General features: G+C 38.5%; 3 protein-coding genes across 3 annotated transcripts; all 3 read right to left on the bottom strand.

The window, feature by feature from the left end:
• Nucleotides 1–1448: 1448 nt before the first annotated feature.
• On the bottom strand, nucleotides 1449–2214 carry LOC310927493 (histone H1-like). The gene has a single exon (XM_083889794.1). The coding sequence runs from the start codon at nucleotides 2191–2193 to the stop codon at nucleotides 1576–1578; it is 618 nt and encodes a 205-aa protein (XP_083745920.1). The 5' UTR covers nucleotides 2194–2214; the 3' UTR covers nucleotides 1449–1575.
• A 9119-nt stretch (nucleotides 2215–11333) lies between these two features.
• Nucleotides 11334–11708, bottom strand: LOC310927501 (histone H2B-like; the record flags this gene model as incomplete). Its single annotated transcript, XM_083889802.1, has 1 exon — nucleotides 11334–11708. The coding sequence occupies one exon, from the start codon at nucleotides 11706–11708 to the stop codon at nucleotides 11334–11336; it is 375 nt and encodes a 124-aa protein (XP_083745928.1).
• A 1485-nt stretch (nucleotides 11709–13193) lies between these two features.
• On the bottom strand, nucleotides 13194–13580 carry LOC310927499 (histone H2A; the record flags this gene model as incomplete). Its single annotated transcript, XM_083889800.1, has 1 exon — nucleotides 13194–13580. One exon carries the CDS (start codon nucleotides 13578–13580, stop codon nucleotides 13194–13196), a length of 387 nt encoding a protein of 128 aa, XP_083745926.1.
• Between the last annotated feature and the right edge of the window lie 86 nt (nucleotides 13581–13666).

The raw sequence follows: 13666 nt of genomic DNA on the forward strand, positions 1-13666 counted from the left end.
TTTCACTGTTCATTTGCAGGTTTATTTGTGTGGGTGTTTGTTAGTAATGATATGTAGTACATAAAACAACATATTCTGTTTCTTTAGTTATGACCATTATTTAAGTGATTGACGTCATACAACATTTTATATACATCAAATACTTTTTCCACTGTATTACTGTAGTTTAGTGAAAATGTAAACACATACATATAAACCCTGTAATAAGCGAATATATTACATGAGTATCTCTTTTTGGTTATCGTTTATTAATATTGATGAGGAGCATCTTTATTTTAATAAGCAATAATTACTTTGTAGTCTAAAACGTGTAATTAATATTAAGATTGTCTATATATACATATATATATACATATACATATATATATATATACATATATATATACATATATATATATATATATACATATATATATACATATATATATACATATATATATACATATATATATACATATATATATATATATATATATATATATATATATGTATATATATATATACATATATATATATACATATATATATACATATATATATATATATATGTATATATATATATATATATATATATATACATATATATATACATATATATATATACATATATATATACATATATATATACATATGTGTGTAACAGCTTTAGTCTGGTTGCTTTCGAAATGAAGAACACCACTCAGAACTGGGATCAGGATCTGCACATTTATTCATGCAACACACCTATAAAAGAAGCGAAGGAATATTGAATAGAAGCTAACAAAACATTACACACTCATCAAGTGACTAATACAGGAATAATCTCTTTATAAAATAAAATAAAAAATCAACTACACATCTAATATCTGACTTATCTTAACTATGCAGTCTTTCATAAAAACGCACCAAAATTCAGATTAATAGTTTCATACGGTAACATACCTATAAAAGTCTCGAGGACCGTCAGTACACACATAGGTCTTAAAAAACGCAAATGAGGGCAAAATCGCCGTCAAAACAATCGTAAATATATTCAGCAGTGTATTAGCAATGATGTTTATGTTTAAATTCAGTATAAGACGTTAGCATAAGTTAGCATAGTTTATTCTAAACTATGCTAACTTAGCTAACAGACAGAGAGCATCATAATACTTCTTACCAGTTATGTCGCTATCACTGTGTTGTGTGTTGAGTTATCTAGTTTCCTTTAACATATCACAACATTGTGTACCGTTCATTTAAATCCCCCACTACCACAGGTTTTTTTACAGAAACCTAAAGAACATTATAACACTATAACACACAGGTTTTGAGAATGTTCAAAAAAATTAGATTAGAATTAAAAATTAATTATAATATATGCAACATGTCACTACATACGTATATATACATATATACACACACACACACATGAATATAAACTAACAGCTAGTATATTGACAAATAGCACTAGTTGTTGTAATTAATCATTACATTATGATATATTATTAACTATTACTAAAATAATAGAGAAGATGGTTGAGCTCTTTGAGGACAAGTGTGTGGCTCTTAAAAGAGCCTTTGAACAGGATGGACATGTCTCACAGTGAGGACAGCTCACTTCTTCTTGGCTGCTGTCTTCTTCACTTTGGGTTTGACGACCTTCTTAGCGGGAGATTTCTTGGCTGCTGGAGCCTTCTTCACCACCTTCTTGGCCGCCACCTTCTTGGGACTCTTTGCTACTTTCTTGGGGCTCTTGGCTACTTTCTTGGCCGCTACAGGTTTCTTCACCTTCTTAGGAGACTTTTTAGCAACTACTGGCTTCTTAGCTACCGCTACCTTGGTCTTTTTAGCCGCTGCGGGTTTCTTAGCTGCGGGCTTCTTGGCTTTAGGAGCGACCTTCGCTGCTGGCTTCTTGGCTTCCACCTTCTTGCTCATCTTGAAAGAGCCGGAGGCTCCGGTTCCCTTGGTCTGGACCAAAGTTCCGCTGACCAACAGGCTCTTGATGGCGGTCTTGACGCGGGCCTTGTTATTGTCCACATCGTAGCCTCCGGCAGCCAGAGCCTTCTTGACAGCGGCCGCTGACACGCCGCCCCGCTCGTTGGACGCGGCCACGGCTTGAACGATGAGTTCCTTGACGCTGGGGCCGACCTTCTTCGGCTTGGAAGCCGCCTTCTTCTTGGCTGCTTTAGCCGGAGCGGCGGCTGGAGCTGGAGCTGGAGCTACTTCTGCCATGTTTGGTGGTTTCTAAGTTGAGCTCAGACTGAGAGAGAGCGGATTATAGGAGATATCAGAGAGAGGAGGCGGTACTTGAAGGCACCATGAGAACCGTGGAGACTCAGTGCAGCCGCGGCTCCTGTGTGCAGCGTGAACACCGGGACATTTGTGTTTTCTCTTCACTCTCAAAAGAGTCCAGATGAGCGTGTGAGAGGAGCTGGAGGCTCACAGTGAACGGAGTCTATAGAGGACTCGTCTGTCTTCATATTCAAGTCATGAAGAGTTCTGATGTTCTCTGTGTTTTCTCTGTGGAGCGAACAAACCTCAGCTGTTCACCGCGGTGAGCAGCGCTGCTCGGCGGCTTTTCTCACTCGTTTGTCTCCTAAAAGCAGGTGAAAAACAGCACAACTTGACACAAACGTTTTTCTCTGCTGCTGCACTCGTTTGTTCACAGAGTCCGAGTCCAAACAAGCAGCTGCTGATGATCACTGTGTAATAAAGTGCACTTATTGTGCAGCAGCAAACACACACTGATGATGGTGAAGCTCACACACACTTCTGTCACAGTTGAACACTGAAATCACAACAAACCTCAGTCAGTGATGACCCTCCCAACACTTTTATATTGTTTATAGTTTACTTTAAATAATATTTAGTCTTTTTACTTAATATACATGTGTATTACTATTTTATGAAATACTTCTACAGCAGGACTATTCAATTACAAACTCAGTTAGGCCACATTTTAAATTTGTCACAGGTGGTGACACATTTAACGAATCATAAAGTTAAAAAATCATTTGTAATTAGTAATATAATTATTCTGGATTTAACACACCTCAAAGTGCGTTAAATAGTGCCCGATATTAGCTGTAACTATTTAAAAAATAAACATGGTCTCAGGTGCAACTCAAAGTGCATAAAATCAAAGAAGTTGCACGATAGTAGCATTTGTTTCTCTTTGAAATAAGATAAACATGTCAAACAACTGTTTATGGTGTTTGAATACTCTGCTTTTTAAACATCGAAAAATAATAATAATAATCATGTGCTGCTCTGTGGTCTTTTGGGTGTTTAAATAATGTAATGATTTAAAGAATTCCTCCAAGATTTATTCATATTTTCAGCTCCAGTGTGGTATTTATTTCATAATCAGTGAGTGATTAGTGAAGTCAGATAATTCAGGCAAACCCTCATTCACATGTAGAAAATCAAGTGTTTGGTGCACATTCATTTCAAAATATTGTCCTTCCATTATAAATGCAACATAAGAGCATTTTCACAAATACTAAGTAATGATTGGGTTTTCTTTGTGTTGTACGGAAGCGTATTGCATTCACTTGAAAAAAAAAAAAATCCAGTTTTTCTCACTAATTAATTTTCGGTTTGATTTTTTGAATAATCTTTTTTTCTGTTTTTCTGAGTAATATTTTTTTCCCCTTTTTTTCTGTCTAATTATTTTCCTGTTTTTCGGAGTAATTTTTTTTCTGTTTTTCGGAGTATTTTTTTTCTGTTTTTCGGAGTAATTTTTTTTTCTGTTTTTCGTGCAAATCTTTTTTCCCTGTTTTTCAGAGTCATTTTTTTCTGAATTATCGAGAACTCTCGCGAGAACCTCCAACCTGCAAGTGACTCCCATACACCCATGGATATACATCCATGCATACACATATGGTGACTCCTTCCCGCACATACATGCCTCATAAATGATCTACCATAGCGGGTCAATTAAGGTAAGGCGTGTTATTAGTTACACACAGGCTATGATACTCTAGTTAGTTATGTTTTGGACTGTTTCCTTCTATCGTAAGCCTATCGCTCAATGTAGCAGGTAAGGTGTTTATGACGAACGTGTTTATGACGAACGTGTTTATGGGCATGATTTCAGTTGTCAGGTAAGCTAACAGTTTCCATCATGCTGGCCGTTGTTTCTCATCAAAAGGATAGCTTTTCTTTATATTGGCTTGGCACAAGTAGAACGAGCCATTTGTTATATGCTAAGTATACACTAACACTATAGAGACATAATGTGACAATTATAACGTAGAAGTTGTTTAACATGGGGCACGTTAGCATGTAAACAAACAGAACTTTGTCAATAGACGACTCGCTATATATTGACACCATTGACGCACCATGACGAGTGTTTTGAGTTGCTGAGGTTGTTGTGGTTTGCTTACGGGCTCCCTTTCCATTGCTATTTCCTATGTAGGCTATGTATTACATACATGCATGCATGCATACCTGATACACAGTGAGGAAGGATCCTACATGAAACGTCCATACACATCATTATTTTTTATAGGCCCATATGTTGAATAAAATAATTTAAACCATAAAACCTTATGTTGCAAAGCCCAATTTAGATTTTATTGACTGAATAGTAATAGTAATAATAACAACAACAACAATACTACTAGTAAAAGACCACTCTGGGCTGCTCAGTTTCGTCTTCTGTTCTATAAGAGTAATTTTGTTGTTTATGAATAACCAGGGAAGGCTTTCATCACAAAAGGACACAGCTCAAATCAGTTTTGGTGTGTGAGTGAGAACATTAAAATGTTTAATGACAGGTTGACTTTCAAATGATTATACATATAGATAGAGTATTTATAAGTCAACAGTCAAGACAGGAAACAAAATAATTGTATTCTTCCATATAAGTCGACAATATCACGACACAATTGGTCTTGACAGTTTTAAATGTGTTAATTGTTGGTGCAACAAATATTTATCTAGACTTTGCCTTTTTCCTACATTTTTTGCAGTGCCAGCAATGGCTACATCCTCAGCCCCCAGCCTCCCACAAGATAATGGTCTGTGGATATTTCTTCGCAACCGAGGTGTTCCTGAGGAGAGTATTAAGAAAATGCAGCAGGATCATGTAAGTCACAGGAAAGTTGTCCCTGCAGGGCTATATTCGTTTTAAAAATGGTTTACATTGTAACATTGTAACATTGAATTATTTGTGTCATAATATGATATCGAGAATATGGAGTAGAAATGATAAGTAATCCCATATGACTGCATTTGAAAGCAACTGCATGACTAAAGTAATAGTTGCACATGATTAAGTACCCTTTCAAGTTACTGTTGATGTATTATAAACTTAGCAGAAGGAATAAATGTCTGATGTTTATATCGGTGCACTACATTATTACCAGCTTCAAAAGCTGTTTGTCATGGAATTTAGCACAGCAGTAAATAGTCTTAGAGATAATATAGTTTAAGCTGTGTCATGTCTAATGTATACTTTTTGTTTTATTGCAGATTGACAGCTCAATAATTGGAGAAATAGATGATGCCACCATGGCCTCTTACATTCCAGCCTATGGTGACAGGATTGCCACAAGGCGTTTCTGTATGGAAAAACAGAGAAGAGGTGGAGATGATACAAAAAGACTGTCCTTATTCAAAAAACTTCAAAAAAAAATGGGCACAGTGAGTAACAAAGACAGTAATCGAGGTTTTGAGGAGGAGAATACAGGGCAACCAACAAAAATGCGTCTTAATAATAGGAGAGCCTTGAAGACAACCAGAAAAATAGAAATAGGGTGGATACATGACAATAGACAAGTCAGAAAACGCAGCGGTGGAGGAATGAGAGTTCTTGATATTAACAAGAATGCCACGAAAACTGAGATTCTGTCACAAGCTAAAAAACTGTTTTTCCCTCATGAAAAGTCAGTGATGGGAAAGTCGGAAGAGTTCAGTCAAGATATAGTTGACTTTCAGGAAGCACAAATTGATGAGGATGTTAGTGTGGGAGACTACTATGAGACACACAAATTGGGGTTGTTAAGATTTTATTTGTTCACAAAGACCCTGACCAGTGGAGATGACCCAGAGGAAGGAGCTGATATAGGGACAGATAAGCAACATGAAAAAAATCAAACACACACAGCCGAAGATGATGAGCTTAGCCCTGACACAATGTCAGCTCTTGAAATTGGCCATTTAGGGTCTAAACATGTGCTGTGTGTGTTAAGATGTGACGTATTTATAGTTCGGCAGCGGCGTTATCGGCGGGGATCAGCTCCGCCTCTGTCAGGACACCCAGAGCGCACTGAGAGCCGGCACAGAGCAGCTTCGCTCAGCATGTCCTGAGGACCAATCGCAGCTCTTGCCGTCTCCGTAGTCCCTTGACGGAGTTACGGACACTTAAAAAATATTTTGTGTACCCGCAGACGACGCAGAGGCTCTTCGACAGTCTCTGCGTCGACGCAGAGTCTCTACGTAGCCTACGCAGAGCACTTTACGCAGAAGTATAAATTGGGCTTTATGCAGCTGTTCAGATTATTGATCTTACAACTTTGTATAATATATCAGAGGTCATCTTTGGTCCCTTGACAGGTGGGCCGTTTTTAGGTGAACTTGATGATACACTCATACATGAACCAATCCTTGCAATAGAAGCAGAACAAATAAACACCCCCACCTACACCTCAACTCTTATTGATGCTGAGACAGCTTCTGCTAGACCACCAAGTCCTGCCAATGAACTTTTGCATGTGACTGTGAAACTTCAAAGAGTGACTCTCTTAGATGAACTGATTGCCCAATTCAAGGATGAAGCAATGATGACCTACTCTGTGAAATACAGCTTCATTGATGAAATGGGGGCAGATGCTGATGGTGTGTCCAGGGAGGTATATGCTGCCTTCTGGACAGAATTCCTAGACTGTGCAGCAGAAGGTGCAGATGTGAGGGTGCCATCACTCTCCCCAAAATGGCAAGAGGAGGAATGGAAGTCTGTTGGCAGGATATTGGCCAAAGGACTGAAGGACCATGGGTATTTTCCATTTCGGCTGGCACAAGCCTTCACAGCAGCAGTCATATTTGGTGAACACTCCGTTTCACCGTATTTACTGTTTGACTCCCTGATGTTGTATCTTGGTCAGTCTGAGCGTGATCTCTTGTCCACTGCTTTGCAAGAGGCTGTTGTCGGCGACGATGAGGAAGAGCTTCTTGATCTAATGGATCGCATGGGAGTAAGAACAGTACCAACACAAGATAACTTGAGAGCCATGCTCGTCCAGGTCGCCCACAAGCAAATGATCCAGCACCCAAAATATGCATTGGATAATATTGCAGAGGTTGCAGGACCAATACTCAGGAAGTTTTTCCCCAATGTACAGGATATGACAAAGCTGTATGAGGACATTAAACCAACAACACGAAAGGTAAATAAGATGATAACAGCTTTTCCAGCTACTTCAGCAGAGAACCAAAGTTTGCGATTTTTACATCAGTACATAAGGGGATTGGATGAAATAGGTCTCCGGAAGCTGATGAGATTTCTGACTGGGTCTGATGTCATATGTGTAAAAGAAATTCAGGTCACATTCACCTCTTTGGAAGGGCTAGCACGGCGGCCAATTGCCCATACTTGTGGCCCAACTGTGGAGCTGCCATCAACTTACAACAGCTATCCTGAGCTTCGAGTTGAAATGGAGGCTATACTGTCCAGCAACACTTATGCAATGGACATTGCTTAAGTGTGGACAAGTGAGTGTGAGATGGAGCATGTAAGGAGAAATGTGATTAGCCCAGGGGCTGTGTGATAAGCACAGATGGATATTTTTATTTTATTTTAGATATTTTATTTCTATCACATCAAGAAAATGTTAACAATTACTTTGAGTTAAGACACTTTTGTTACTAGTCTAGGATGAGAATGGGCAGTAGAAATACGTTTGTCATATTTTCTCTGTTAAATAATAATAGAATTTGAACCTCTACCTCATGTTAGATGTAAATACTGACAGTGTTTGTGAATCTGCTTGTTACGTTAAAAGGTACTTTGAGGTGGGTGTTTTTTGTTTGTTTTTTTACAAATAGAATCACAGGTTGCTGTTGCTATTTTTTTACAAATGTCTTCAAACAGATTGTGTCTTTACTGTTGAATCATGTAGTTCAGGAGTCCTGCACTGTGAGACATGTGTTTCCACCCACAATTTTTAAAATTGGATACGGTCCTTTTGTTATGGGGTGCTTGCATTTTGAAATGTTAAAGTTAACAAATGTTTGTAAACACAAGGAAAGATGCATCTCCAAATAAAAGATCATTATCTGAAAGTTTAATGACAACTGCATTTCAACATAAATGTATAGAGTGACATTTCTTTCAAATACATAAGAATAGTTGATCTGATCTGTTTATATGTTTGAGAGATGACAATCACCAACTGATTGTAGATACATATATATTCACCACATTTTGTTACATGTTTGTTTGGCTGCAAATGACAGACAGTAAATTCCTGAGCGAAACAAAAACAGGAAGGTGTATTTCCTAAATGCTACAATAAACAATAACTTAATATCCAAAGAGAAAAAGGTTTCACTGCTCAGTATTAACATGTATTTATAATTTATAATGACCATCCTTTTTGTAGGCTGCTATTTTTTACAATGCACCAAAGATTTTTAATTTTTTCACAGCATGGGTGATACGATATTTCATATGCAGCTTAGACTGCCAGCACTTATTTTGATGTCTAATTTACAAAGCACAAAGGGGAGATTTTTACTGTTAGAACACAATACCCTTTACACAGTTAAAATCATGGTCCACAACATTTTCTACCCTTATGTGGAGGCTTACATACAGTAATTTGGTCCAGTAGATCAGGTTGTGATAATTAAATTTGAGCTCGTATGTTAGCACGTAAGAACATGTAAAGCTAAATGGCTTCCTCTGGAGAGGTGGGTGGATGAAGACTGTTTTCTGCCATGGCATGGCAGCAAATGTCAAACACTGTAGCATCACAGGGATACGGTCCTCTCTGAAGGCATTCCTTTCTGCAGGCTTCTATCTTTTGTTGGGATACCTCTTTCAGGTACTCTATGGCACCAAAAAGTTGGGGTAGTGTGTACATCATCACTGGGCGCCCACCTGGAGACACAGCATTTCTGCATGGGCGAATTCTGTGAGTGTTCGAGAGGTGAACAACGTCTTGCAGTTCTCTCTAAATATAAATAAAAATAGAAAGTGAGAAAATCGGTTCACACATTTGCTATACAAACTGTAGTAGATATTACGATGCATTAAACTAGCCAGTAATATAGTTCAGCTCCTAATCAGCTCCAACTTAAACATCTGCAATCGTTAACTGTATCATGCAATTAAAAACATCAAAACACTGACAGGAAACATTTTATTGCATTTTATACTTTTCATACTTTGAATATATACTGCTGATAGTACTGTCATTTTTATTTTACTTTAGCATTTGAATATAGCCTACATGGAGTGAGCTCTTTTCACTAATATCAGTAGATCTATGATATTAGTACCACACAAAAACTAACCCACTACACAGGGTGGTAATGCTTTTGGTGATATAAAATATTTGAATACTTCAACCACAAAGCAGGTGTCACAGTATTATTCTGACATAATATAGCACTATGGGAAAAAAACAACAAACATATTGCAGTTCTTACCTCTATTATTTCAAGACATGTGAACTGAATGAGACTTTTGTCCAGGAAGTCACCAGAAAAGGAGTCAGAGTCTTTTAAATCTTGGAACAGGTTCATCCAGAACTGTGCGTGTTGCCTCCTCAAAAAGCCCCACCAGTTCTCTATTCTTTGGTTGTGATTGCTTGATCCATACAGATAACATCTGTGCGAAAAAGTGTCCAGATGATCGTGCCTCAAGAACATCTGCATCTGTTCAACGTAACAGTTCTCAGTTCTGAGGTCTGAACGAATTCGGGCAGCAGTTCCATTCCTTGATGACACCTCATCAATGAAGTATTGAGCGATTATCTTGGGATCACTGTTTGTAAAGTAAGCATGTAGCCATATTATATGAAATATATATATGAAAACCCATCTATTGCACCATTGATGCAGATCCCGTACGGTTTGAGTTTATCATACGAATCTAAGTGCCATAAAAAGTTTGGGCCTGGATTATGGTACATACGCCGCCGAAGGCGATTCCGGCGCCTCAGCTGCACACCGTGTGGGTCCAATATTTTCAGCAGTCTCCTGATCGTCTCTTGAGTCACCACGTAGCCAGCCTGAATGCATTTCAAATGCATCATCTTGTATCCATGGAGCATGCCATATCTGTCCAACTGATCCTGGAGAAAGATTGCCATGTATAGCAGATCTGAATGGGCTTTCCTTCTGAACAACCGCAAAGTCCTCAGGTGCCTGCGTAAAGTCGACAAACTAATGATAATACCATCTATCTGACTTAAAGACAGGACTATCTCCCAGTGTCTTAAACCCAGATCTAAGTAAAACTTGATTAAACTAAACAAGCCATCCATGTTGTTATAAATCGGACTCTCAATAAAGGAGTGAATGTGTTTATTATTTCAAAAGCTCTCTAAACTCAGAAAAAAATTACTCCGTAAAACAGAAAAAAAATTACTCCGGAAAACAGAAAAAAAATTACTCCGAAAAACAGGAAAATAATTAGACAGAAAAACAGGGGAAAAAAATATTACTCAGAAAAACAGAAAAAAGATTATTCAAAAAATCAAACCAAAAATTAATTAGTGAGAAAAACAGGATTTTTTATTTTTTTTTTCAAGTGAATGCAATACGCTTCCGTAGTGTTGTAATAATAACATTTTGTTATCATTTGTGTAGAAATCGTCACATATCTATTGCGCGCCCCACTCTCAGTCTGGCAGCAGATGGTGATGCGCACACATGCTAGTGAACTCAAAAAGACCGACATAAAATGCGTGATGTGTTCATTTAGGTGAACCATAAATTAACCAGAAGTGACGTTTTTACTCGTTAATGTTAAAGATACACACAGTCAAAGGAGTTCGTCAGTGAAACATGTAGAGAATAGAGCCTTGTGCTTTTAGTCTCCATTTTCTCCTTGGGCAACTTATGAAATCACTTCACTTTTACATGCAACTCATATAAAAAGTGACTGATGTACCATTTGTGTACGTTTTTACTTGATTGCAACAAGTGACATGAAGCGTGCAGAACTGCAGTCATGTAATTAATTAAATGTCACCTTAATACCAATATACGAGTTCTCATTCAATCACCTGAAATTGAAATTTACACACGTATATGCATTTCAATATATAAATAAAGATCATATTGACTCTCTTAGATGAAGTGTGTGGCTCTTAAAAGAGCCGTTGTGTTGATGTGGTTGTTGTGGAATCAAGTGTTTACTTGGAGCTGGTGTACTTGGTGACGGCCTTGGTTCCCTCGGACACGGCGTGCTTGGCCAGCTCACCGGGCAGCAGGAGGCGCACGGCGGTCTGGATCTCCCTGGAGGTGATGGTGGAGCGCTTGTTGTAGTGAGCCAGACGAGACGCCTCACCGGCGATGCGCTCAAAGATGTCGTTGACGAACGAGTTCATGATGCCCATGGCTTTGGACGAGATGCCAGTGTCGGGGTGGACCTGCTTCAACACCTTGTACACGTAGATGGCGTAGCTCTCCTTCCTGCTCTTTCTCCTCTTCTTTCCGCCCTTAGCGGCGGTCTTAGTCACGGCTTTCTTGGAGCCCTTCTTGGGCGCTGGCTTTGCGGCTTCAGGCATTATGAGAGTTCACTAATACACATAAATGAATGAGTGACTACCGTCGGAGGAGACTCTTCTTATTCAGGCTCCATGCAAATACTACTGTGTGATCCCCCTACTGTGATTGGCTGAATCTCTTACTGGGGGCTGGATGAGGAGTAGACTGTTGTCTTTGTTTGAAACAGACTGGAGACATTTTAGAAAACATACATGATACTAGAGCTACGATTATTTTCTTAATGATTACTCCGTCGATTATTTCTCTCGATTAATCGTAGAAAACTACTGCAACCACATCAACCCACACACTTTATCCAAGAGAGCCAATATGCTCTTTATACTGTGTGAAAATGACAAGTGATATTTGTTATATTTTGAGTCTGGATCATATATATGTGTATATTTACGATCCTTATGAATTTAATATATATGATCCAAGTACTGCAGATATGATGACTGTCCTGTTTTAATAGAGCAAATGCTGGCTCAGAGGTCTATTAATGATAATAATAACGCCATCAGTCTCAGTCACTAACAACATAGTATAACGTGTTAATATATAGTCTATTTATATTGATTGAATATGTTGCAAAAAGTATTTTGATATATCATGTTTTGATTCATACAAAGTTGCTTTATTGTACATTATCAATCGCAAGAAGCTCACTACATTATATACAATAATAATAACTACAATAATAATAATAATAATAACTGTAACAACATTGTAATTACGGGTTAAGGGTTAAATAGACACTTCTGTGTTATACCTGAGGAACCCCCTTTCACATCTTTTGTCTATTGTCGACCCCCCAGTTGGTGTGTTTTACATGTGAAGTATCCTGCAGGATCTTGTATTTAGGTGCAAATTCGAGTCTGGACATCACACTTTAAATACACAAAAGGACCTGGTATCTTGGTGTTAGGTTGGGAGATGTTGGGCTTTTCTAGTGGCTGAAACAAAAACATTACATTTACCAGTACAATGAACTAAAGAGAGACAGAGTTACAAATAATCCATGTATATTTCCTGTGTCATTATGAATACACATCAAACAGCATTATATCAACAGGGAATGAACAAACATGGTACAGACAAACCACAGATGTGAAACACTGGTAACACTATTACATTGTGTTTATGGTTTTATAATTTTTTATTTTGATGCTGTCAATTAGGAGGGCTAAAAAACATAATTAATCTGTATATTCAGATTAATTATGTTGTGTTCGTTAGCAAAAAAACTTTCAAATGTCAGTATTTGCCTTCAATTAGTCTCAGGATCTATCTGTATTTTACATATTAGAACTTATATTAGAAATGAGTGTTATATTAGTACTAAAAACAGACGTTTAGTTTCTACCTCCATAAGAATTTATGTTATTAATATGTTAGTCATATTCATTCGGGTTGATGAACACATGAGGAGGATGAGCAGTTTCTCAGAGTGAGTGTGTGGCTCTTAAAAGAGCCTTTTGTTTTGTTTGTTGACGTGTTGTTGTTTACTTGGACTTGGCGGCCTTCTCGGTCTTCTTGGGCAGAAGAACAGCCTGGATGTTGGGCAGCACGCCGCCCTGAGCGATGGTCACTCCGCCCAGGAGTTTGTTGAGCTCCTCGTCGTTGCGGACGGCCAGCTGCAGGTGGCGGGGGATGATGCGGGTCTTCTTGTTGTCGCGGGCGGCGTTTCCAGCCAGCTCCAGGATCTCAGCGGTCAGGTACTCGAGCACAGCCGCCAGGTAGACGGGGGCGCCGGCTCCCACACGCTGAGCGTAGTTGCCTTTGCGCAGCAGTCTGTGAACACGACCGACCGGGAACTGGAGTCCAGCACGAGAGGAGCGGGTCTTTGCCTTAGCGCGGGCCTTTCCGCCGGTTTTCCCTCTTCCGGACATCGTGACTTTAACGGGATTTTTCGGAAGTATCAGAGAAACTGTGACTAAATCAAAGTCTGCGCTTGTCTGTGACTCAAACAGCTCAA

This window comes from Microchirus variegatus (genome assembly GCF_963457635.1).
Source record: "Microchirus variegatus genome assembly, chromosome: 5".
Lineage (NCBI taxonomy): Eukaryota > Metazoa > Chordata > Actinopteri > Pleuronectiformes > Soleidae > Microchirus > Microchirus variegatus.